Source organism: Amblyraja radiata, chromosome 12, assembly GCF_010909765.2.
Source record: "Amblyraja radiata isolate CabotCenter1 chromosome 12, sAmbRad1.1.pri, whole genome shotgun sequence".
NCBI lineage: Eukaryota > Metazoa > Chordata > Chondrichthyes > Rajiformes > Rajidae > Amblyraja > Amblyraja radiata.
This window is the reverse complement of record NC_045967.1, coordinates 56,444,105-56,468,647: the sequence shown is the minus strand read 5'-3', so window position 1 is coordinate 56,468,647 and position 24,543 is coordinate 56,444,105. Positions and strand designations below refer to the sequence as shown.

General features: G+C 41.6%; 2 protein-coding genes across 8 annotated transcripts in view; both read right to left on the bottom strand.

Annotated features, from left to right (window-relative positions):
* Positions 1–11,519: 11,519 nt before the first annotated feature.
* Positions 11,520–15,381, bottom strand: LOC116979244 (type-2 angiotensin II receptor-like). Its single transcript, XM_033030844.1, has 2 exons — positions 14,499–15,381; positions 11,520–13,581 (listed from the first exon to the last, which is right to left on the bottom strand). Exons 1-2 carry the CDS (start codon positions 14,566–14,568, stop codon positions 12,422–12,424), a joined length of 1,230 nt encoding a protein of 409 aa, XP_032886735.1. The 5' UTR covers positions 14,569–15,381; the 3' UTR covers positions 11,520–12,421.
* An 8,572-nt stretch (positions 15,382–23,953) lies between these two features.
* LOC116979243 (U2 snRNP-associated SURP motif-containing protein-like) overlaps positions 23,954–24,543 on the bottom strand; it is a 54,551-nt gene continuing 53,961 nt past the window's right edge. For 6 of the 7 annotated variants that reach the window (XM_033030838.1, XM_033030840.1, XM_033030839.1 and 3 more), the window contains one exon: positions 23,954–24,478. In XM_033030838.1, coding sequence (XP_032886729.1) covers positions 24,343–24,478 — 136 coding nt within the window. In that variant the 3' untranslated portion in view covers positions 23,954–24,342. The remainder of the gene's footprint in view (positions 24,479–24,543) is intronic. The other variant, XM_033030837.1, reaches the window with a different exon arrangement.

Sequence of the window (24,543 nt, the reverse complement as noted above, 5' to 3'; positions counted from 1 at the left end):
GGGCTACTGGTGAAACCTGCCGGGTCTGGGCTCAAGGCACCTGCAACGTCACAAGTGTTGAAACTGCACAACAATAATGTCATTAAAATATGTTGAAGCGGGTCATTTTTATGAGCTGCTTGTGGGGTCGTTGCTGAAGGAAGATTAAACGAGACCCTGCTTTACACGTGTTGTTAGTTTTAGCCGCTTCCTGTTGACCTCTTGCAACAACACCTCCCGTCAGAACTACTTAGGCATCTCACTAGCTCTGAAACTGGAGATTGTTGGGAAACATAAACTGTGCCCATTTTTTGTGCCGGTTACCCGTAGACAGATTTAATTAAGCAGTCACCGGAGTTGTGGGGGTGGGCTTGGAATATTTCACCTGTGTCTGTACCTGTACTTCAAGACATAAGAAAGGATCATTAAACAGAGGACGGGAAATGGGTGTTGGTGTATACCTGGCACGCCCTGTGCTGCATAGGCTGCGGTTAAGTTTTGGATTACACCCATTGTCGCAACAGAAGGGATCAGGGCAGAACGCGGTCACAGCGTTTTCCAAAAATAGCTGAAAATAATGGGATTGTTTTTGAATTTTAGTTCCTGATGTTTGCCTCAAACATAAATGTGTGAGAACCATCCGCACAAGTACCAGCAAGATGGTCTAATTGACATCCCCTTATCATGTATCATATATACACTATAAATGGATTGATTATCATGTATTGTCTTTCTGCTGACTGGTTAGCACACAACTGTACACGTGACAATAAACTAAACTAAACTAAACATTTCTTCACAGCTTTCTGTACCCAGTCTCCACCCTTTGAATTTATTCCTGTCTCCTTTTCTATGTGTTAGCTGGAAATGTCTTTGTTTCAGGCCCACTGCCCCAACTCTCTTTTTTCACACAGAGAGTGGTGAATCTGTGGAATTCTCTGCCACAGAAGGTAATTGAGGCCAGTTCATTGGCTATATTTAAGAGGGAGTTAGATGTGGCCCATGTGGTTAAAGGGATCAGGGGGTATGGAGAGAAGGCAGGTACAGGATACTGAGTTGGATGATCAGCCATGATCATATTGAATGGCGGTGCAGGCTCGAAGGGCCGAATGGCCTACTCCTGCACCTAATTTCTATGTTTCTCCAGTACATCGACGACTGCATGCCTGTGCTTCTTGTGCCTATGCAGAACTTGAAAATGCCACAATTTCCACTGCCAATTTCCACCCAGCTTTCACCCTCACATGTTTTATATCTGACTGCTCCCTTCCCAGAGCTCTTCATCACCATCTCAGAGGATAGGTCAGCACAAATACCCACTGCTATGTCACAGATTTCCCCCAGGTATCTTGATTTATACTTCCGAACACTTTGCCTCCTGCAAGGACAATTATTCATTCTTCTAAAGATAGACATAAAATGCTAGAGTAACTCAGCGGGACAGGCAAGCATCTATGGAGAGAAGGAATGGGTGGCGTTTTGGGTCGAGACCCTTCTCTCTCCAGTGGTTAGAATTCCGCACATGTTTCTCCAAAATGCCTTGTTTCTTCCACATTCCTGATTACTCTCATTCTTAGTGGACAAAACCACATTGCATTAAAGTTGTGCACCTCTGCTTTCATCCATTCTACGTCTGCACAGACCAAGGACAGAGTTCTTCTTCTTGCGTATGGCGTGCACATCCTAAAGCTGTAGGACAACTTGTTCTATTTGATTGTGCATGCCAGGTTGATTGCATTCATCGAAACATGAAGGTTGCAATCTCCCACCCCAGGGCAGAGTTCACTCCCACCCAATTCTACATTCAACAATATGCACCAGCTCCAACAACATCCCACACCAGACACACCTTCCTCCCCCCTCCATTTACAGCATTTGAAAGGGGTGCACCTTTGTCGACTCCCTGAACCTCTGTTGTATACCTGGCAAACACTTTTCATCATACAGCACTTTCCCGTCTAACCACTTAGTCTTTCCCCTCTTGCCTTCCCACCACGCTGGGACTTAAACTCCCTTTACAGGTGGAACAGTGAGTCACCTGTACTTCTTCCAATCTGGTGCACTGAATTTAGTATCCATCCTCACCTCCTCTGCTGCATAAAATTACTTTGCTTCTTAGAAACATAGCAAAATAGGTGCAGGAGTAGGCCATTTGGCCCTTTGAGCCAGCACCACCATTCAATATGATCATGACTGATCATCTAAAATCAGTACCCCGTTCCTGCTTTCTCCCCATATCCCTTGATTCTGTTAGTCCTAAGAGCTAAATCTAACCCTCTCATGAGAGGAGAGAGTTTCCTCACTAGATGCAGGAAGATTATTCCCGATGTTGGGGAAGTCCAGAACTAGGGGTCATAGTTTAAGGATAAGAGGGAAGTCTTTTAGGACCGAGATGAGAAAATCATTTTTAACACAGAGAGTGGTGAATCTGTGGAATTCTCTGCCACAGAAGGTAGTTGAGGCCAGTTCATTGGCTATATTTAAGAGGGCGTTAGATGTGGCCCTTGTGGCTAAAGGGATCAGGGAGTATGGAGTGAAGGCAGGGATGGGATACTGAGTTGGATGATCAGCCATGATCATATTGAATGGCGGTGCAGGCTCGAAGGGCCGAATGGCCTACTCCTGCACCTATTTTCTATGTTTCTATGTTTCCTTTTCAGATGAAGGGCCCCAGATGTTGCCTGACCTGACAAGTTTTTCCAGCATTTTCTGTTTTCATTTTTTAATCCACACCCCCTCTCTCAATCCCATTCTCTGTGTGAACATCCTAACCTCATCCCTGGCTAGCTTCTTGACCTCGCCATCTCCGGAGCTCCGCAAAAGTCGCCGCAGGCAGGCGCCATCTTTCAAAGACCCACACCATCCTGGCCACACACTCATCTCCCTGCTACCTTCAGGTAGAAGGTACAGGAGCCTGAAGACTGCAACAACCAGGTTCAGGAATAGCTACTTCCCCACAGCCATCAGGCTATTAAACCTGGCTCGGACAAAACTCTGATTATTAATAACCACTTTCTGTTATTTGCACTTTACCAGTTTATTTATTCATGTGTGTATATATTTATATCATGGTATATGGACACATTTATCTGTTTTGTAGTAAATGCCTACTATTTTCTGTGTGCTTAAGCAAAGCAAGAATTTCATTGTCCTATACAGGGGCACATGACAATAAACTCACTTGAACTTGAACCATCTCATGTCACCTAACTGGAACTGATTTAGCTAGTTGGTAAAGCAACTGCATTGACCACCATTGGGTACTGCTCTTAGTTTAGTGTAGTTCAGAGATACAGCACGGAAACAGGCCCTTCAGCCTACCGACCAGCAATCCTCGCTCATTAACATTATCCTACACCCACTAGGGCCAATTGTTACATTTACTAAGCCACTAAACCTACAAACCTGTACATCTTTGGAGTGTGGGGGGAAACCGAAGATCTCAGAGAAAAAACACGCATGTCACGGGGAGAATGTACAAACATCGTACAGACAGCACCCATAGTCGGTATTGAACCCAGGTCTCCAGCGCTGCATTTGCTGTAAGGCAGCAACTCTACCGGTGTGCCATCATGCTCTTACCTCCTGAACAACTCACTAAACTCCAGGACCATCCTACAACCAAAAGGTTCTGGGTTTTCTCCACTACAATCCTTCTTCTGCCCCTTCCATCCTCACCTCCAACAAAGAGTAGCAGCAACTCAAGAACTTCTTTGATATTAAAGTTGGCATTATCCAAGGCAGCTGTGCCCCCCCTCCCCCCCTTTCCATAGACCACAAGGGCAAAAAGTGTACATAACCCACACTCAACAACCAAAGCTTCAAACCTTCCATGTTTTTTCACTCTCCAGTCCTCTCAACGGCATCTTGCATCCACTGAGGAAATAAAACCTACCACAGGTAATTACTTAGAGAGTCTTAGACAGTGAAGATAACAGTGAGCCTTAAAACTTTTTTAATATGGGGAGAGATGAAAGGTGTTGGTGTTCAGAAAGATCTGGATCCTTGAACATGTAACACAGAAAGTTTACATGCTAATACATCACAAAATTAGGAATGCAGTCTATCGGAAGATTTAAGTACAACTGTAGACCAAGGAGCTGATTATTGACTTCAGGAGGTCACACAATGGAGAATACGCCCCAATCTCCATCTACGGGGACAGTGTGGAGAGAGTGTCCAGCCTTAAGTTTCTGGGCACTCACATTTCAGAGGACCTCACATGGTCCACCAACACCACTGCGCAGGTCAAAAAGGCACAGCAACGACTGTTCTTCCTGAGAACATGAAAAAAGTCTGGTCTGCCCCAACAGCTGCTGACAACCTTCTACCGCTGCACCACAGAGAGCATATTAACGTATGGCATCTCTGTGTGGTATCTCAGCTGCACAGAGGCGGAGAGGAGAACTCTTCAGTGCGTCGTCCACAGAGCGCAGAAGATCATTGGGACACCGCTACCAGCCTTGGAGGGCATCTACCACACACGGTGCCTCAGGAAGGCCGTCAGCATCCATAAAGACTCCTCACACCCTTGTAATGGACTGTTTGAACTACTTCCCTCCGGCAGATGTTACAAGGCCTTCTAAGCCCGAACCTCCAGACTCAGGAACAGCTTCATTCCCAGAGCTATAGCGGCTCTGAACCGGCCCTGCTGAGTGCCCCCCACCCCCCATGGACTGTCTCCCTTGCATGGTCATGTTGCACAGACACATCTGCACTTTAGTCTGTTTGAACTGTTTTACTGTTGTAATGTTCTTTTTACAAACCATGTTTCTCAGGGTATCTAAATCTAAATTTTATTAATTATTTAAGTTATGACATCGGATGGAAGCTGCAAACCCAAATCTCATTGCACTTATGTGCAATGACAATAAAAGATATTATTATTATTATCTCACTCCAACTATATAGATCTAGTGTGAGATTACACCTGGAATATTGTGCACAGGTCTGATTTACCCACTCAAGGAAGGAGATATTTACAACCAAGGGAGTGCAGCGAGGAGGATTTGATTCCAAAGATAGCATGAATGAGATTGATGAATGAGGAGATCAATCTGTTAGGTCTAGACTCTTGAGTGTAGGAGGATCAACTCAGAAATCATTGAGACATAAAATTTTACAGGACTTGACAGAGTAGTTGCACGGATGATCATTTTCCTTGGACTGTCCATTCACGACTGAAATGAGAAGATATTACTTTACCCAGTAAGGAGCGAGTATTGAAACTCTCTATCCAAGAGTTTTGTTGAGGCTCAGATGCTGAGCATATTCAAGTGTACACATCAATAGATTTTCAGTTAGTAAGAAAATCAAGTGATATGGGGTTAGAGCAGGAAAGTGGTGTCGAGGTAACACTGTAATCATAGTGAATGGGTGTAGTTCAAACAAGGAGCCAAACCCGTGCTTTTTTAACATCCTTCTAACCCAAACTCCAGCCGTTGGTCATTTCAATTCACTTAGTGTGTATGCAGAAGCAACAGAATGTATTGGAAACAGAAGGTTAAAACATAGGTTATAACATTCACACAGCTGAAGAAGGGTTTAAAACAACTCTCACCAACTTCTACAGAAAGCATTTTATCAGAATGCATCTCAGCATGGTTTTGGAACAGCTCCATACAAGACCGCAAGAAATTGCAGAGAATTGTGGACACAGCTCAGACCATCACATAAACCAACCTCCCTTCCATTGACTCCATTTATACCTCACGCTGCCTTGACAAGGCAGGCAGCATAATTCAGGATGAATTGCACCTTGGTCACTCCCTCTTCTCCCCTCACCCATCGGGCAAAAGGTATAGAAGTGTGAAAATGCACACGTCTAGATTCAGGGACAGCTTCTTCCCAGCTGTTATCGGGCAATTGAACCAGCCTACACAACTAGAGAGCGATCCTGAACTACTATCTACCTCATTCGAGAGTCAGACTATCTTTGACCAGACTTTACTGGCTTTATCTTGCACTAAACGTTATTTCCTTTATCATGTATCCTTCCTTGATCATCTGTACACTATGAATGGCTCAATTGTTATCATGTATTGTCTTTTTGCTGACTGTCGGTGACAATAAACTAAACTAAATATTGTAATATTGTCAAAGCCTCTCCAGTAAATTACTCAGATATAGCTTGTGGCAAAGTGGAAAGTTATCTGATTCTGCCTTTGGTAATTTTGTCTCAACCATCAGAACAAAAGATGTTATTGTTCATTATATCAACCTGCACTGACTCACCCATAACCTGCTCATTGATGACAAATTAAAATCATGAGGGAAATGTGCTCCTTTGGACCAGTGACCAGATGCCAGAATTCCAGTTCCAGGGCATTTTTTTGACATTTGCAAGTGAGTCAATATACAGGAATGTTTTCAAAGCAATTCTGAGACATAGACATGTCTATTTAAAAGCTAAATATCTCCCAAAAATAAATGGCATCAAAGTTGCCATGCCTATTTTAAGAAGCTCTTACAATTGCCACTGTTTATGTTGCAGTGATAATGCATTGCAATGACTTAGAGCATGAAAACTTGTGGTTGGATTTGAATCAACTCATTGTCAAACCCAGACACATTCAGCATCATTGTCACACCTAAACCACACAGCACATTCCAAAATGAGATAAAAAAACAATGACAAGATATTGAGATTTTTAAACAAGATTTAGTTACTGATGACTGAAGCGCATAAATAGAGTCATTGGGTGATACAGTGTGGAACTAGGCAATTTTGGCCCAAACCGCCCACTGGCCAACATGACCCAGCCACACTAGTCCCACCTTCCATCATCTGTTCCATATTCCTCCAAACCTGTCCTATCCATGTTCATGTCTAACTGCCTCTTAAAAAGTTGGTAACTGCCTCTTAAATGTGGGCTACAACTTTGGATAATCATTTGCCCAAGAATCAGCAAAATGATAATTTCTTCACTGTTTTCAGTGCCCAACCTCTACTTTGCGTGACTTCTCATCCTTAATGATGTTATCCTGTGTCAATGTGCAATCCTTCCCCTCAACCCCACCCCCCAGTTTATTTCTCTCCCATCCTCTGTGGTTTGAGTGGAACCATCTTTGATTCACGCCCACTCCCACAACTTTCCCGTATATCCATTCTAGTTCTTCCCTTCCTGGAGCTCTCCATCACCACCTCAGTGGATAGGTTAGCTCAAACACTCACCGTTAGCCCACAGGTCCCCCCAGCTATCTCGATTATACTTCCTTACACTTTGCCCATTGTAAGACTGTTCCATTGTCTTTGCCTCCCTGGGTGAGACATTCTGCACAGGAGTCTCCCAACTGTCTTGTTTCTTCCACAATCTTGGTTTTCTGGCTATTTTAGAGGGCAGTGTGCTTGACCACATCGCATCTACTTGCTGCATTTCTGCTCTCACCCATTTTCTGACTGAACAGGGCATGAACAATTCCATAGATCCTCTTTTGTTCTTGGTTACTTGGTCCTCCAAAATATTCCAACTGGAATTTAAACTGGAGGTGGTGAAGGGAGGGATTAAGCCAGAAAGGGTTATTGGGAAGAAAGTGCTACTTTAAATGTAGTTGCATCTGGTTGGGTAACTTATTCCAACTACCTCCACATTCAACAGATGTACACAATGTACACCAGTTCCAGCAACATTCCACACCAGTCACATTTTCCGCCCGCTTCATTTTTAGCTTTTATTTTAATGTCATAAGGGATAGGAGTAAAATTAGACTATCAGGCCCATCAAGTCTACTCCACCATTCAATCATGGCTGATCTATTTCTCCCTCCTAACCACATTCTCCTGCCTTCTACCCATAACCTAAGACGCCTGCACTGCACTAATCAAAAATCTATCTATTTACTTCTTCAAAGAATTCCAGCAACTTTGTCAAGTAAGATCTCCTCTTCACAAAGCCGTGCTGACTTTGGACTATTTTATTGTGAACTTCTAAGTACTCCGTAACCTCATCATTTATAATTATAATGGACTCTAAAATCTTACCAACCACCAAAGTCGACTCACCGGCCCATAGTTCCCATTATTCTGCTTTTTCTCCTTCATATGTAGTGGGGTAATATTGTCAATTTCCCAATCATCTGGGCGTTCTCCTGTTCTAGTGATTCTTGAAATATTATTGTCAATGCCTCCACAATCGCCAAAGCCACCTCTTTCAGAACCATAGAGTGCAGTCCATCTGGTCCAGGTGACTTATCCATCTTCAGCCCTTTCAGCTTCCCAAGTACCTTCTCCCTAGTAATAAAAACTTCACTAACTTCCAACCCGACTCTTAAATTTTAGGCACATTACTGGTGATTTCCACTGTGAAGAATGATGCAAAAAAGTTATTCAACTCCTCTGCCATTTCTTTATTTCCCATTATCACGTCTCCTGCATCATTCTCCCGCTGCCCAACTTCCACTCTTGCCTCTTTCTTACACTTTATATAACTGAAGAGACACTTGCTGTCCTTTTATATTATTGGCTTGCTTACCTTCATATTTCATCTTTTCTCTCTGTATTGGCTTTATAGTTACCTTCTGTTGTCCTTTAAAAGCTTCCCAATCCTCTGGCTTCCTACTAATCTTTGCTATGTTATATGCCTTTTCTTTTAGTTTTATACTGTCCTTGACTTCCCTTGTCAGCCACGGTTGCCTCTTTCTCCCCCTAGATTCTTTCTTCCTATTTGGAATTAAATAATCCTGCATCTTCCCGATTATTCCCAGAAATTCCTGCCATTGCTGTTCCACCGTCCCTTTCTAGTCAACTTTGGCCAGCTCCTTCCTCTTGCCTCTGAAGGCCCATTTGCCCAGCTGCAATACCGACACATCCGATTTCACCTTCTCCCTCTCAAATTGCAGATTAAAACTTATCATATTGTGGTCGCTACCTCCTAATGGTTCCTTTACCTTCAATCCCTAATCAAATCTGGTTCATTACTTAACACTAAATACAGAATTGCCTTTACCCTAATAGGCTCCACTACAAGCTGCTCTAAGAATCCATCTCGGAGGCACTCTACAAGTTCAATTTCTTGGGGTCCAGTACCAACCTGATTTTCCCAGTCTACCTGCATATTGAAATTTCCCATGACCAAAAATAATAGCCTTTTTTACATACCAATTTTATCTCCTGATGTAACTTGTACCCTATATCCTGGCTATTGTTTGGGGGCCTATGAATAATTCCCATTAGGGTCTTTTTACCCTAATAATTTCTCAGTTCTATCCACAATGACTCTAGCTCTTCTGTTCCTATGTCACTCCTAGCTAAGGACTGAATTTCATTCCTTACCAACAGAGCTATCCACCCCCTCTGTCTACGTTTCTGTCTTTCCAATAGGACTTGTAACCCTGAATATTCAGCTCCCAGCTCAGATCCTCTTGCAGCCATGTCAGTGTAATGCCTACAACATCATACCTGCCAATTTCCAACTGTGCTACAAGCTTATCCACTTTGTTCCTTATGCTACGCGCATTCAAATATAATACCTTCAATTCGGTGTTGACCCGTCACAAACATCCCAATTTTACCTGACCTTACTCTCATCTCCCTTTTGAAACGTTCTGTCCTGTTATTTCCAGAGACTTCCGTGACCTTTCCTGCACTGTCTTTCCCGATAACTCCACACATATGCTTCCACGTTTTTTTACGCCACCACCTCCCCCCTCCTACTATTTAGTGTAAACCCACCCGTGTAGCACTAGCAAGCCTGCCTGCCAGAATGTTGGCCCCCCTCCAGTTAAGTTGTAACCCGTCCCTTTTGTACAGGTCACCGATGCCCCAGAAGAAATCTCAATGGTCGAGAAAACTAAACCCCCGTCCCCTGCACCAGCCCCTCAGCCACACATTCAGGTCTCCTATCTCTCTGTTCCTACCCTCACTAGCACGTGGTATTGGAGCAAACCAGAGTCCAGGTTTGCAGCCTCCTACATAATTCTTTATACTCGCATTGCAGAACCTCCTTCCTCTTCTTACCTATGTCGTTTGTGCCTTTATGCACAACTTTCAGACCTGATCCTGACCTCGGGTGCTCTCTGTGTGGAGTTTGTACGTTCTCCGTGTGACTGTGTGTTTCACCCGGGTGCTTCTGTCTCCTCCCACATCCGAAAGACCTGCAGGTTCGAAGGTTAATTGGCATCTGTAAAATTGCCCCCATCATGTAGGGAGTTGATGTGAAAGTGGGATAACGTTAAACTAGTGTGAAGGAGTGACCGATGGTTGGTGTGGATTCGGTGGGCTAAAGGGCCTGTTTCCATGCTGTATACTAAACCACTGCATTCAGCGTCCATGATATGGCCTTCTCGACATGTGATAATCCAAACACTGATTTGGTGACGCCTGTTCTCAGTCCACAGGAGCGAGCCTGAGCGTTCAGTTACCTGCCTTTCCTGATGAAGGATCCTGGCCTGAAACATTGTCTATTTGTATTCTCCAGAGATGCTGCCTGACCCGCTAAGTTACTCCAGCACTGTGGCCTTGCAGACAAAGCAGCTTTATCTGATCTTAATTGCCACATTAGATCACCTGGTCTCACCCTTTCCTTTTGTGCCATCCCACCTCCCACCCCCATATCTCTCATGTCTAAAATGTATTTGATTTTTTGTATTCTTGACTGAGAGATTATATTTATTCACTTAACAGGCAACTAATCTTTGGAATTCTCATTCCAAGAGGGTTGTGGTGTCCTGATGCAAGATTTCGACCTGAAAATGGTGATCATTCCTTTCCATCCAGATGCTGCTTGCCCCACTGAATTCCCCTAGAGCGTTGTCAGTTGCTCTGGGTTCCAGCATCTACAACCTATTGTGTCTCCACTCATAAATATGTGTTAAGAAGCTATTGGATAGGCACACAGATAGGTAGGGAAAGGAGGGATACGGATTATGTGCCGGCAAATAAAGGTTGGTATTGGCATCATGTTCAGCTTAGACATTTTGGGCAAAAGGACCTGTTCCTATGCTGCACTGTTAACTGCACTTAGAGAAACCATGGTTTTTACAGCAGGAAATTATGCTTTCAATAAAACTTTGAACCCATTCAGAGAGTTAGAAACTGAGAAAGGTGGAATGTGTCAAGGATAAAGGCACTCATTTCCGTTTTTTCATTTGCCAAAATGATTGCAGTTTCCATACAAACCAAGCCAACCTTTTGCTGGAATATCACCAACTCACGAATTACATATCATTTCACTGCCATCTGCTGTTCATGTACTGTGACACCCATTGTTTGTAAAATTGCCCTGTGCTGTGTACTATCACCCCATCTAGTGGAAAGTACTATTTTTACATTCTATTTGGAGACTGATTGGGTGAACAATAAGGACCAAGGGTCTGAGGGTGGTGAAATGGGTTGAGAGCTCAAGACTGAGAGTTCTGACCCAAAATGCTGTCTGACTCGCACTCCAGCACTTTCTGTTTTGCATTATATTTCCATAGGAAGGTTGAAAGTTTTAGTAACTTTTAAACAATTATAAAGCTGTTTTCAAAACTCCAACATTGCAGAGGAAGGAAATCTGAAATAAAAACAGAAAGGGCAGGAAATGTTCCAGAGGGCTTTCTGGCAAATATTTACAGCATTTTTATTTTTTATTTCATTATTGTATTTCCAATATATTTAGAGATCATAGGCTAGAAATTACATTGCAGAGTATATTTTTTACATGCTGCATCAGTGGACTGAGTTGAAAAGTTAATTGGTGAAGATGTTTGGATCTGCCTATCACCCAATATTGGAGTGCATGGGAGATCGGAGACCAGCAGTGGCATCAGACATAATGCAACACCCAGAGTCAATGCTGCAAGAGGAATATACAGTGAAAGAAGAGCTTGGGTCGTGCACAGGAATGCAGATTTTAATAGAAACAAGCTAGCCAGGGTATCCTTAAGGCAAAACACTTTGCCTACATTGTTCTGAGACAGTCCATTGCAGAAGACATCAATGTATCCAGTTCAGATGCAATGTAGGAGCATTGCTTAGCATGACGCCTTCTATTTTGGATGGAGGGTCAATAAGTGCTCCTATTCTCTAAAGCTCTTACCACCTTTTCAATCTACCATGGGAAAAGTTGGGTTTTCATGGCTCTGTCCAGCCCGGCATTCCTCATGATGGATCTTCCAAGTTGAACTCTGGCTTCCAGCTACAAATTTGAGAAGCGGCACTTTGAGACCTTCAGCCGTGGCGGGTATGATGATGTGGCTTACTTCATGGTTTATAATCAACTCCAAAAGTATGCTGAGCTAATTAGTAAAACTGCATAGAATCGTCTCATGGCAACATATTAAAATCATTCCTCAGTGGCTCTGAACCATTTGGCAAAGATCCCCAATGCAGTGACATTTTAATGCTGCTTTTGTGTGAATATAATTCCCTAACTCCACGTGTTTTATCATTAGTTGCACAGTTCTGTGAGATATTAACAGAACTTTAGCTCAGTGTCATTCTTGTTTCTTCACAGCTCACTTCTCATGAATGGTTAGGCCCAATATCGGTGGTGTCACTGTTCTTGCAAGAGGTGGCCGTGCTCCTGGTTGCTGAGCTCCTCCGGTTGTAGAGATTGATGGACCCTCTACGAGCCATATCAGTGAGCTGCGTTTGGAACTGATCTCCCACCAAGCAGTAGATAAAGGGGTTGACACAGCTGTTGGCAAAGCCAAGGCAGATGCTGACTGGCATTGCAATTCCAATAATAGTGACCATTTGGCAATCAGTGAAGAAGTTCAACTTCCACATTGCACTCATAAAAGTCAATACATGGAATGGCAACCAGCAGATGAGAAAGGCCAGTACAACTGCAATCACCATCCAGAGCATCTTATTGCGCTTGCATGTGTTTCTATCCGATACTTCCATCCTCATCAGATGACAGGCAAAAGAGCCGCAGCATATACCGATCACAGTGAAGGGAATGAAGAAACCCAGAATATTTTCCATCAATGACAATGCGGCAGACCAATGTCCAGCATTGCTGGCGGGATATACCATTGTGCACCTTGTCTTATCCAGACTTTGGATATAAAGGGAACCTTGAAAATAGACAGTTGGAAAGGTCGCAACTAAAGCCACAGTCCACACAAGGATCATAATGCAGTGAGCTTGACACAGAGCCCTTTTTGTCTGAGAATCAATCGGATGCAGGTGTACCAGGTAGCAATTAATACTCATCGACATAATAAAAAATGCTCTGGCATATAAATTCAGAGATACAAGAGAGCTGCATATTTTACACATCACTGCCCCAAAAAGCCAGTTGTACCCAGTAGCATAATAGACAGCCCAGAGGGGAAGTGTGGACAGGAGGAGCAATTCAACAATCGACAAGTTGATGATGTAGATGTTAGTGACAGTTTTTAAATGAATGCGGTGGCAAAAGGTGGCGATTACCACACTGTTCGCAATGAAGCCCAAGATAAAGATGATACTGTAGATAATGGGGATGAAATTGGAAATAAACCGCGATGAGACGATGAAGCGGCATGATTCGTCGGACACCTTACGCAGGAGAGATGGAGCAAACTCGGAAAATGAGACGTCAACAATTCCAGTGGTGTTGACAGGAGAGGAGCTGGAAAGCAATGGGTCCATCTTTAAGGTCTCTGCTGGAAATGGTTCCCTGCGTGTTGAACCTGTGACATAAGATACATGGCAACACTTAATACATGGAGTAAAGATTACAGAGCTCTGATGATAATCATTCACCAGTGCCACAGCACACAGATTTTATTGGGGAGGAGGAAAGTCCACTGCCCAATCCTTTCCTCTTTGCTGACCTTTTTATATGGTAATCCGATCATTGCGGATGTTATGTTCCGGGAACTTGCACCACAATGCTGAGAATTATATTCGGCATTCGGTAACTTTCCCTTTGCTCGACCTATTGTACTATTGGAGTTTAATAGATGTATTTATGTATAGTATTATCTGGTTTGATTGGAGAGCATGTAAAGCAAAGCTTTCCACTGTACCTTGGTACCTGTGGCAATAATAAATCTAAATCTAACATTTTTAGTTCCCAACTTCCTCTTGCAACATTTACATTTTTCATCCTTGCTATACATTGTATTTCCACTGTTTAAATTAGAACTCCACAAAAGGTGTCAAAAACAAAAATCAGTCCAGTAAAGTCCAGATATAAATCGGAGATTACATTTAACAAATCCAGAACCTCGTTTAGCACAATCAACTTCCAAATGCTCTACTGAATACTTTCATTCTAGTTCTTCCCAATCGTATTTCCAGCATTTTTGGTTTCTATTACTTTGATGTCTGTTGTTTAATTGAAGCCAGCCCTCCCTCAGATATTTTTCTTGTGCTTTTTACTGTTTGTGAGGTTTTCTAGGACAGCGCTATAGGCAATCTCTGATTAGTAAACATTTACACTCCAAAGCTCATTTGTCTTTATTTGCCCCAAATTTAGTTCTTAGACATCTTTATATTTAAAAAATCAAGCCTAATTGCTTTCAAAGTTAAATTTATTTTAAGTATCCGTACATTCTAGTTTACTCATTACAAAGTCTCTTTAATTTATACTGCTATAGCTTACCGGCAGACGAGATGGGCTTGTTGAAGTGATTTTGTATATCAGTGCAGATTTGGTTGCAGATGTCCAGCATAGTATTTATAATCTCACAGAGAAATCACGTGGAGTCCTTGCATCCAGATGGGATTTTAACTCACATGGGACAGAATCTTTGGCAGCATTTGTATTGACAGAGAAATAACTTTGTTATTATGTTCCTCTTGAACTTTAACCCTATGGCAAGCGAACATTTCTGAACTTCCAAAAAAAAAGTATTGGTTTACAGCTTGTAAACCTTTTTAGTCTGAGAGCCAATCTACTTCAAATTTTCTCACGGGATGAAACTTATTTCAACTGTTTGTGTTTAAGCCAACTGTAATATCTTTACCCATAGCAAGTAAAGACACTGTACATTGAACTCCAGTGAAAATTAAAAGCAGAATACTTCTGATTATTACATCAAATTACCAAATGCATTGGAAGAATGTGCCATCAGTACTCAACAAACCCTTCCTGCCCAGTGCTGGATAACCATGCGATAATCAGCCTGCAAAAAATAGGACACCCCAAATATTTCACAACTAAGTTAGAAGCTTGTTCACCTTGGTAGAGCGAAAACACAATAATGAATTTTAGCACATTATCCCAAAAGCAACAAAGTTAGTTGCCCATCTAGTACATCCTAGAGTGTTTTTACAAAGTCAACCAATCTAATTATTAGCCATTTCATTAACCATTCAATTTTCAATTACCCAGTAATTGTTGAACTGGCTTTAAAGGTAACTCGTAGAGTTTCAACAGTGACAAGTGGCATTGAATTCAGGATTTTATCAGTTGTGGAAATTGTTTTTTTGAGACACATTGTGATAATCTAAAGTTTCTGTTCTCTCATCGACATTGTTCCCACAATTGTAATCGATCTGTTGAGACCTGTCATTCTTTCTCACATTGCTTGGCAACTTTTGAACGTTTTGCCACTTACCTACACCAAGGAGTAATGTACAACAGCCAGTTAACCCTACAATACATCTTTGAGAAATAAGAGTAAATCAGAGAATCCAGTAGAGTCCCAGTCAGAGGGAGAACATGCAAAATCCACACATACAGTACTGGAGGTCACAATTGAAGCCAGCCCCCGGAGATTGCCACACCAATGCCGCAATGCATGGCTCCCTTATAATTTGGAAAAATGTGTGATTTGGCTGTTGTATGTTTTGTCTACATGAAACAGCCTATTTATATAAATGATTTTGATAAATGCATCAAAGGGATAGTTGCTAAAATTATTGTTTACAGAGGTATAAATAGAAATGTAAGTCATGATGGAGGACCCAAGGAGACTGTCAAGTGAATTTAGAAAGATGGTGAATGGGAAATGGGGTATAATATAATAAAATGTAACAAGTACTATTTTAATAGATAATATACTTTGCTTTTAGTGTTTCAAAGTGACAAGAGATGCAGAGGAATCTGGATGTCCCTGCAAGGCTACTGTGGAGTCGGCTTGTCCGTCAGGGGAGCCTGGCCAGGTTGGAAACCTACAGAAAAATTCATGGAAACTTCTGTTCAATCGTTCAGTTGTTGATCTGACCAAGAGAGCACTACACGGTGAGAGGGCCTGAACATCGGGCCGCCATAGGACTGCGGAGGGCTCAAAAGGCCCCGACCACGGGTGAACAAAGAGGAAGATGACTGAACTTTATTGCCTTCCCTCACACTGGGAAACGTTGATTCCGCTGTGTGGGGATGTTCATGTTAAATTCTATCGTGTGTTCTTTTTATTTGTATGGTTGTATGGTAACTCAAATTTCACTGTACCAATTGCTGCATGTGACAATAAATGTGAACTTGAACTTGAAACCTTTGGTCAATTGTTGGCAGCCTGTCACTCTACAAATATAAAATTCCCATTGCAGCAGTGGCCACTTTGGCATTGCAGGACAAGTAGATTTTCTGGACTATTGGATGTTATTTATATTAATACCACACACACTTATATGTTTAACTTGCTACACAGTAGTATTAGAATTTTTATGGTGAACTTGGTAAGTTTAAAGGGAGCATGAAATAGAATTGGGTGAGTTTTAGCTGCCAGTTTCCACCGGGATGTTTCAGATTTACCCCGGGTGTTCCCGACCCCAAGTCTGGTCCAAACTGCACTGTGGAACCGTGCCTTTTGCCACACATCCCACTCACAGTCCGGCTCCATAGATCACATGCAGATTAACGAGTCAGCCAGATGCCAAACGTAGTTATCCCAAACCAACAGGCTGCCAGACTATTGGAGTCTTCTACATCAATGCCACCTCAGTTGTCACACCCACACAATTATCAGTGCATAAAAGTGCAAGAATGATTTTCTCATGATTAATATGTTCAGCAGAGAAACCTCAAAAACAAAATATTCTCCATTTCGCTTTGACTTACCCAGAATCAGTCAAACTGTAATTAATTCAATTGCATCTGTTTAAAACAACATCTGGCAATGCTGAAGGGACAAGCCATCTCACAAATTCCCACCTCGGCTGCATCATTCATTGGCATAATGGCACAAGATATCTGCTCATGCACATTGGCTATATTTGACCTGGTCGGCAGTTCAGAGTTTATATTTAAAGATCATGCCTTCTTTTTCTTCTTGCGTATAGCGTGCACAGCCTAAAGTTGTAGGACAACTTGTTCTATTTGATCTTATTTGATTGTGCACGCCAGGTTGATTGCATTCGTTGAAACGTGAAGGTTGCAATCTCCCACCCCAAAGATCATGTCGGAAGATATGGGACCCAGTTTCAGCTTAGTTTAGAAAAGAGCCAGGCAGCCAAAACACTGGAATTTGTGCAGTCTTCAGTTCAATTGTTTGACTTCTGTTCATACAATGCATGGTAAAAGCCTGATCCAAGCAAGGTTCCAAAATGTGACATACACAATTATTCTTTGCAGTATATAGGAATTTTTACAATGAATACAAATATTTAATCTGCTTGAGAAAACTCACACGATAAAACCATTGCCTGAACTTACTGCTGACATGAGCATCATTAAAACCAACTGACTCAAACTGATCCACATTGAAATGACAAAGAATTTGTATTATGCAAGCACATGGTGACCTGCTTTTCATGTTGCAATGATGTTTGCACTTTTTTTAAACTGCAGGGCTCCCACATTGTGTAGAGAGGGAACTGCAGATGAAATAGGTGATGTTTCGGGGCAAGACCCTTCATCAGACTCATCAGGGTCTTGTCACATATTCCTTTTCTCCAGAGATGTTGCCGGACCCGCTGAGTTACTTCAGCTTTATATGTCTATCTTCAGAATTCCCACATTTATCACTCAGTCAATTGATATTTGCCATGTTTCCGTCAGTAGTTCAGAAAATCCACTCAATACAAAATAAGTACCGTACATAGGATCGCAGTTTCAAAGGTGTGCATCATATGTTGGTGTTTTGACAATGCTTGCCATCATAAACAAATCAAAATAGGACGTACATGGTAAATGGTAGGGAATTGAAGAATGCAGGTGGACAGAGGGATCTGGGAATAACTGTGCAGTTCCCTGAAAGTAGAATCTCATGTAGATAGGGTGGTAAAGAAAGTTTTTGGTGTGCTGGCCTTTATAAATCAGACCATTGAGTATAGAAGTTGGGATGTAATGTTAAAATTGTACAAGGCATTGGTGAGGCCAATTCTGGAGTATGGTGTACAATTTTGGTCACCTAATTATAGGAAGGATGTCAACAAAATAGAGAGAGTACAAAGGAGATTTACTAGAATATTGCCTGGGTTTCAGCAACTAAGTTAGAGAAAGGTTGAACAAGTTAGGGCTTTATTCTTTGGAGCGCAGAAGGTTAAGGGGGGACTTGATAGAGGTCTTTAAAATGATGAGAGGGATAGACAGAGTTGACGTGGATAAGCTTTTCCCACTGAGAGTAGGGAAGATTCAAACAAGGGGACATGACTTGAGAATTAAGGGACTGAAGTTTAGGGGTAACATGAGGGGGAACTTCTTTGAGTGGTGGCTGTGTGGAATGAGCTTCCAGTGAAGGTGGTGGAGGCAGGTTCATTTTTATCATTTAAAAATAAATTGGATAGTTATATGGACGGGAAAGGAATGGAGGGTTATGGTCTGAGCGCAGGTATATGGGACTAGGGGAGAATACGTGTTCGGCACGGACTAGAAGGGTCGAGATGGCCTGTTTCCGTGCTGTAATTATTATATGGTTATATAGTTATAAAGCAAATGTTAAGATGAATATTTACCCGCTGTGGGTACTTTACCAGATACTGGTAACATCAAGGTTTATTTATAGTAGAAATAAAATAGCAGCAGGAAGTCATATGGTGAGTTTTACTTTAACATATAACAAAGGCTCTTCATTGACCCTCGGTGATATCACGATCAGCATCCACAAGTTAAATACTCAGAACAAGTCAGCAAACATAGCCACTCTGGCCTTACATAAGTTGATTTACCTTCAGTCCTGACTCAATGGTGGTCCATTTACCTGAAGCCTTAAGTTGTTGGCTCAAGGCCCATCACAGTACAAAATCCAGGCTGATATGTCCTTGCAATACTGGGGGAGGGCTGCAGTATCATCTATCAGTTATTTTTTCATATATATTGTTACATATCTGTTTGTATACACACATCAGGCATGCCAAACTGACAAAGATTTAGAGAACGAATGCATAGATGGAAATCAAGACAACTTACAGGAATGATATTCCAAGGAACAACTTAATGTGGCCAATTAACTGTCTCTGGGATGTGGGAGGAAACCAGAGCACCCGGAAGAAATCCAGAGTCACCGGGAGATTGTGCAGACTCCACACAGACAGCACCCAAGGTCAGGATTGAACCTAGATCTCTGGCACTGCAAGGCAGCAGCTCTACTAGCTATGCCACTATTATACAATACAATAATACTTTATTAGCCAAGTATGTTTTGCATAATATGAGGAATTTAATTTGTCAAGTCAGTCATACAAATAAAAAGCAATGGAACACACAAAATACATTTTAACATATCCACCACAGTGACTCCTCACTGATGGAAGGCGAAAAAAGTTCAATCTCTTCCCTTCTTTGTTCTCCCGCAGTCGGGGGGCCTCGAGCCTTCCGTTGACAGGATGATCTTGACTCCCTTAGCCGGCGGCATTTGGGCCCTCCGCGTCAGCTCCCGCATCCGGGGGGGAGATCAGCTCAGCCACAGAATAGAATTAAAGTTGCTTCTTCCATTTGAGTCATTGGGAGGTGAGCCTCATTCAAGTAAATCTACACTGCATTTGTTCCAAGGCATATTATTTGCGGTGCCCAGAATGGCATTTAACATTGCAGTAGCCAAATAAATGGTTCTCTGTAATATGAACCTTAGTCCTTATGGTCATAACTACCCCCTAGACCATTCAGCCCATCAATTCCACACCGGCAATGCAAGCAATCCCATTCCCGCAAATTATTTCCTTTCTAACCTATTCTTTCACGTTTGCCCATCAAATCCACCCAAATTCCGCTACCACTGCCCTACAGTCAGGTTGATTTAGAGATATATTGTGTAGCATTCCATTAAATCTTTGATCATTAGATTATGTAATAGGAGCAGAATTAGACAATTTGGCTCTTCAAGTCTACTTCGCCATTCAAGGCTGATCTGTCTCTCCCTCCTAACCCCAATCTCCTGCCTTCTCCTCATAACCTCTGACACCCGTACTAATCAAGAATCCATCTATCTCTGCCTTAAATAGACCCACTGACTTGGCCTCCACAGCCTCTGTGACAAAGAATTCCACAGATTCACCACCCTCTGACTAAATACATTTCTCCTAGTCTCCTTCCTAAAAGAACACTTTAATTCTGAGGCTATGACCTCTAGTCTTAGACTCTCCCACTAGTGGAAACATCTTCTCCACATCCATTGATCTTCTGTTGAAGTGTCTGATGTTCAGTACACTTGGATAGTCCAGTCTCATTGGCCCGCTATCATTTCTAATTTGTCAAAATTTGGGAATCAATCTGCTCTAGTGATTTCCAGAACCGTCTGTACATTCCTAGTTTTGGTGTCTTTATTGTTGAGTTATGTGGGAACACTGCACAGACTGTTATGTCCCTCACATTACCACTTGAAAGGCTGTATTCATTTGGCTTCAGTACATTGAGACAACAAGGCATCATAAGTTGTCCCAAGGGGTCAAACAGTAATCATGGGACTTTATGCAGCAGGTATTCCACAAATTGCTGATATACAGATGTGTTCTTATCCCATGTTAACATTGTAGAGAATTTCACATAATCCATGCATTTCCTATCACATTTGCATGCAGTCCCACAGAGATGTAGCCAAATGCCGTGTGATCACAAGGTCACTGTAAACACATTTATATAATAAACATTATTTTTATCCTGGGAAAGTTTGTGAAAAATGTCCATGAAGACCACAAAATACCATTATATAAATAAATGGGAATCCAAATGTAGTAAGAACCCTGAGAATTATGTGGCAGAATAATGATGATCTCCGCAGAGGCTCCTGCATGTCCATTAATTTTACACCAAGTTTGTCATGGTTCAGGGAATACCTCCATTGAAATAATTTTCTATCAATCCTTGTATTGGAGAATTATACTGAAGACCTTTGACAACTTAGCCTTTGATGTTTTTTGATATGTGATACACTGTCTTCCCTCTGGTAAAATCACTAACATTTGGCACCTTATTGCCTCAATTAACTCTTTATCCACTTAAGAGAGGTTGAAGATGGAACCATTCTTTATGCACTCATTTCTCAAGCAATACTTTCATAAAAACCTCATTAAACTATCTTTGATTGGACTTTACTGGTTTTATCTTGCACTAAACATTATTCCCTTTATCATGTATCTGTACATTGTGGGTGGCTCGATTGTAAACATGTATTGTCTTTCCGCTGACTGGTTAGCACACGACAAAAGCTTTTCACTATTCCTCGGTACACATGACAATAAACTAAACTCAACTCAACCCTTCATCGGTGCTTGATAGCTCATCAGCTTGGAGCACTAAAAAAAGTTTCTTCATTTGCCTGGGTTGCTGAGTGTTTCCAACCTTTTGTTTGTATCTTCAATTCCCTTTTCACTCAGTCTACTTTGTGATTTTACAATTACAAGAAATTGATTGTTTAAACTTATCCACAAGGTTCTCCCCCAGCAGCTCCTTGATTTCTGAACACAACCAATTGTATTGAGCAAACCAGGACATAGAACAGCACAGGAACAGGCCCTTCGGTCCACAATGTTTGTGCCGTACACGATGCCAAGTATAACAGATCTCATCTGCCTGTACATGATGCATATCCCTATATTCTCTACATTTCCATGTCCCTATTAAGCCTCTTAAACATCACTATTGTATCTTTGATGGAAGGTCATAAATGGTATGATTTGACCAGATCGAGAAGAACCTGGCTGCATAGGAGGGGGTGGGGGGAGCACCTTGGCTGGCTGCCCAGTGAGGCAGGCAGTGATTACTAGATGGGGACAATGCTTATGTGGTATTATGTGCAGAACCTGTCTCAAAACATCCTAGGGCAGTCTATGGATGTGATCAAAGGGTTAATACCTAGGCACTGATCAAATGTCCTCATTCATATTTGTATATACATTTTACTAAAACACTCGATCGCAGAACTGCAAAGCACAATTCAATCTGCAGGGAAGCTGCTGAGCGATCTAACTGGCCCTTTCAGATTACTTGCCTGTCTTTCAGGTCCTTGTGACAAGAAAGTCAAACAGAAAAAGCAACAAATCGGTGAGAAATCGCTTTATGATAAAGGAGAATGCAATTCAAATGAACATCACCAAAGGCAGACAAGATTGAACACGTTCTGGAAGAGAATGTTACCTATTACTTGGCAAGATAAATACATAAATTGTGACAAAGATAATGTATGTGAAACTGTACAACAGCAAATTAAGCACTGATCTAATCACAAAGAAAGCTCATCAATGCCTCTACTCCCTTAGCAGATTGAGGAGATTTGGTATGTCAACAAATACTCTATCTAACTTCTACTGGTGTGTGGTAAGAGTATACTGACTGGTTGCATCGTGGTCTGGTTCAGTAACTCGAATGCCCAGGAAGGAAGGAGGCTGCAGAGAACAGTAAACACTGACCTCCCCACTATCAAAGGGATCTACGGGAGGTGCTGACTCAAAAAGGCAGCCAATGTCATCAAAGACCCACACTATGGCCGCTCTCTCATTTCAAGGTGGTACAGAAGGATGAAAAACGTGACCACTGGGTTCAGGAGCAGCTTCTTCCCAGCAACCATCGGGTCTTGAACACTTCACAACAATAACCTCAGCAATTATTATATTTTACGGACTGTGTCTTTAGTTGCACTAGATTTCAGTTTTGCTCTATTATGATTACCTTGTATTATAATTATTAATTTATTATATTGTTGATTATTATGTATTTATTTGCATTATTGTTGTAAAGCTACAACAGGTAAGAATTCCAATGCACCATTGCTGCTACACATGATAATTAAACACTTGACTCTTGCTTGAATTTTAAACTCAAATCTAAGAACAAATTTAGATACAGCTAGATGACACTAGTTCTGGAACTGATAATCTGAAACAAAAATGATATTGCACCGGACTGAATTTCACTTACAACTCTTACCCAGCAATTTAAAAAGCTCTCTGTCCAAGATTTTACTGAAGTAAACAAATGTCCCATTGCTCACTGGGGAAAATATATTTTAATACACTAATTTACTGACACAAGCTATATAAAACTGGAGGCACATGTCCAAACGGCAATGGAAGGATGGCTGTTACCACAGAAACGGCGGAATGTTTACGTAATATAGCGACATAATTATAGTAAACTTTTTCTGTTAACTGTTCTTCCATGGCAATTAAATACCTCGTTCCAACCGGAGCAATGGAAGAATAGTTGGAAATCTAATTCTAAAAGCCACCTTGCTCCCATGTTTTGGGTATCAAGTAAACGTGCAAAAAATCATTCCCCTTCATCACCAAAGATGTGATAAGCAACTGAACCATCCTAATCACCAACTACAGAGCAGTCCTAACCTTCCATCTATCTCATTGGAAACCCTCAGACTATCTTCTATCTTTCATTGGACTTTACCTTGCACTAAATTTTATTCCCTTTATCTTGTATCTGTACGCTGTAGATGGCTTGAATATAAACATGTATAGTCCTTCCGCTGACTGGATATCACAACAAAAAAGCTTTTCGCTGTACCTCAGTGCACGTAACAATAAACTAAACAAAAAAACGTTTTAGTTAGCAGATGTGGCCATATTCATTGTTCCTCCCGCCTGTTTTTCAAACTGCACCAGGGAGGCAAAACAGCAGGCATCAAGACCTGCTCAGATACTGAATATAAAACTGCAGGCCATAAAATGATGTGGACACTTACTGCAATGCGATTATTTGAGTACAGAGTGAAAAAAGCCACTGACAAAGGAGCCACAAAACTTTATTTAAATGTTGTGATAATTACGGAACAGAGATGCTTTGATGGGTCATAAAGAAAAATACTGGCCCTGTAACTCTATCTCTATATTATATTAAAAATCACAATGCTCGAATTGAAGCCAAAGCAAAACTAAGGGTACAGAGGTGAATTCTTTACAGTGGAGTTGACAACAGTTACAGAGATGGTTTCTAACTGATTATTTTCAGATCTGAATCACATTCCCATTTTAAACATGAGTTGCAGTCATCCAAATACAAAATAAAGTATTTATTCCATCTATAAAACAAATGGAAGAGAGTAACAAAGAGCAAAACAAAGTACAAAAAAATGCTGCATCATCTTTTATGTACATAAAACAAACCTCATGGATTGTCAGCGTTTGCTCTTCTTTGACTTTTTGTGAGACCGATGAGGAGTTCTGGAGCGTGACCGTGATCGTCTCGATTTCTTTGGAGAACTTGAGCGAGAATGCTTTGACTTTTTAGGAGATTTTGATCTGGACCAGGATCTACCAAAAATAGATAGAAATAAATTGAAGAAAATGTAAACCTACTCCTGAGATTTGAACCCACA

Excerpts from the sequence above, each read along its gene's own strand:
- LOC116979244 (XM_033030844.1), bottom strand. The coding sequence starts at position 14,568 with ATGCTGGACATCTGCAACCAAATCTGCACTGATATACAAAATCACTTC. Across the intron at positions 13,582-14,498 it reads CAAGCCCATCTCGTCTGCCG|GTTCAACACGCAGGGAACCA; the intron begins GTAAGCTATAGC and ends CTTATGTCACAG.